Here is an 859-nt window from a genome sequence, read left to right as displayed (position 1 = left end):
GCGACTGTCGCTAACCACACCAACGTGCTCAGTGTCACCAAGGACGAGCAAGGTCTATGCAGTGGAGTGAAGTAGGTCGATGCTCGTTATGTGCTTATGCCTATTGGCACGGTGCCTCAGAGCGCAAGATGAGCTCACTGGAGAGACCTTTGACGTTACTGGTAAAGTGGTCATCAATGCTACGGGTCCGTTCTCGGACATCATTAGAAAGGACGCTAACCCTAAGGAGCGGGAATTGGTTGCTGCTGCTGCCGGAGCACACTTGGTCATGCCTAAGTAGACTACGCATATTCTTTGTCGGTCTCAGTGTGCTACTTCAGGTCGTATTCTTCCCCAGCGTGTGGTATGCTAATTCCGGAGACAGCGGATGGTAGAGTCCTCTTCTACCTGCCTTGGGAAGGTGGGAGTCTGTCGTGATGGTGATGTGTTGTTACTCTTAGTGGCCCTCAGGGAATACGGTTGTTGGCACAACTGATGTAAAGAGTGATCTAACGCCGCTGCCTAAGCCTACGACTGCTGAGCTCGATTTCATTGTCGAGGAAAGCGTGAAGTATCTAAGCCTCAACAAGGAAGATATTCGACAGGTCGGTTGGCAACCTATAAGTAGTGTATGTGTTCATAATAGTACTTCGTCGTGTACAGTCTCTGCTACTAGCAGACCTATTCTCACGATATTACTGCCGCTTGGAGTGGCCTTAGACCGTTGGTTCGTGATCCGAAAGCTGCTGATACCAGCAAGGTAGAATCGCGTCTCCCGAGGACTATTACATCGAGTTGGTAGATGTCTCGTGACCACGAAGTTGTGATCGACAAGAGACGGTCTGGTCAGCATTATGGGTGGGAAGTGGACCACATGCAG

At 50.4% G+C, this 859-nt stretch overlaps 1 protein-coding gene across 1 annotated transcript; it reads left to right on the top strand.

Moving 5' to 3' along the window:
- Window positions 1–88: 88 nt before the first annotated feature.
- Window positions 89–739, top strand: Pmar_PMAR009262 (glycerol-3-phosphate dehydrogenase, putative; the record flags this gene model as incomplete). The annotated part of the gene is made up of 4 exons (XM_002767801.1): window positions 89–276; window positions 321–400; window positions 451–584; window positions 659–739. Coding segments are annotated over 4 exons (483 nt in total), but the record flags the coding sequence as incomplete, so codon positions are not given.
- Between the last annotated feature and the right edge of the window lie 120 nt (window positions 740–859).

The sequence above is a fragment of the Perkinsus marinus genome, assembly GCF_000006405.1.
Source record: "Perkinsus marinus ATCC 50983 genomic scaffold scf_1104296969844, whole genome shotgun sequence".
NCBI classification, from domain to species: Eukaryota; Perkinsozoa; order Perkinsida; family Perkinsidae; genus Perkinsus; species Perkinsus marinus.
This window is presented reverse-complemented; position numbering and strand designations above follow the sequence as displayed.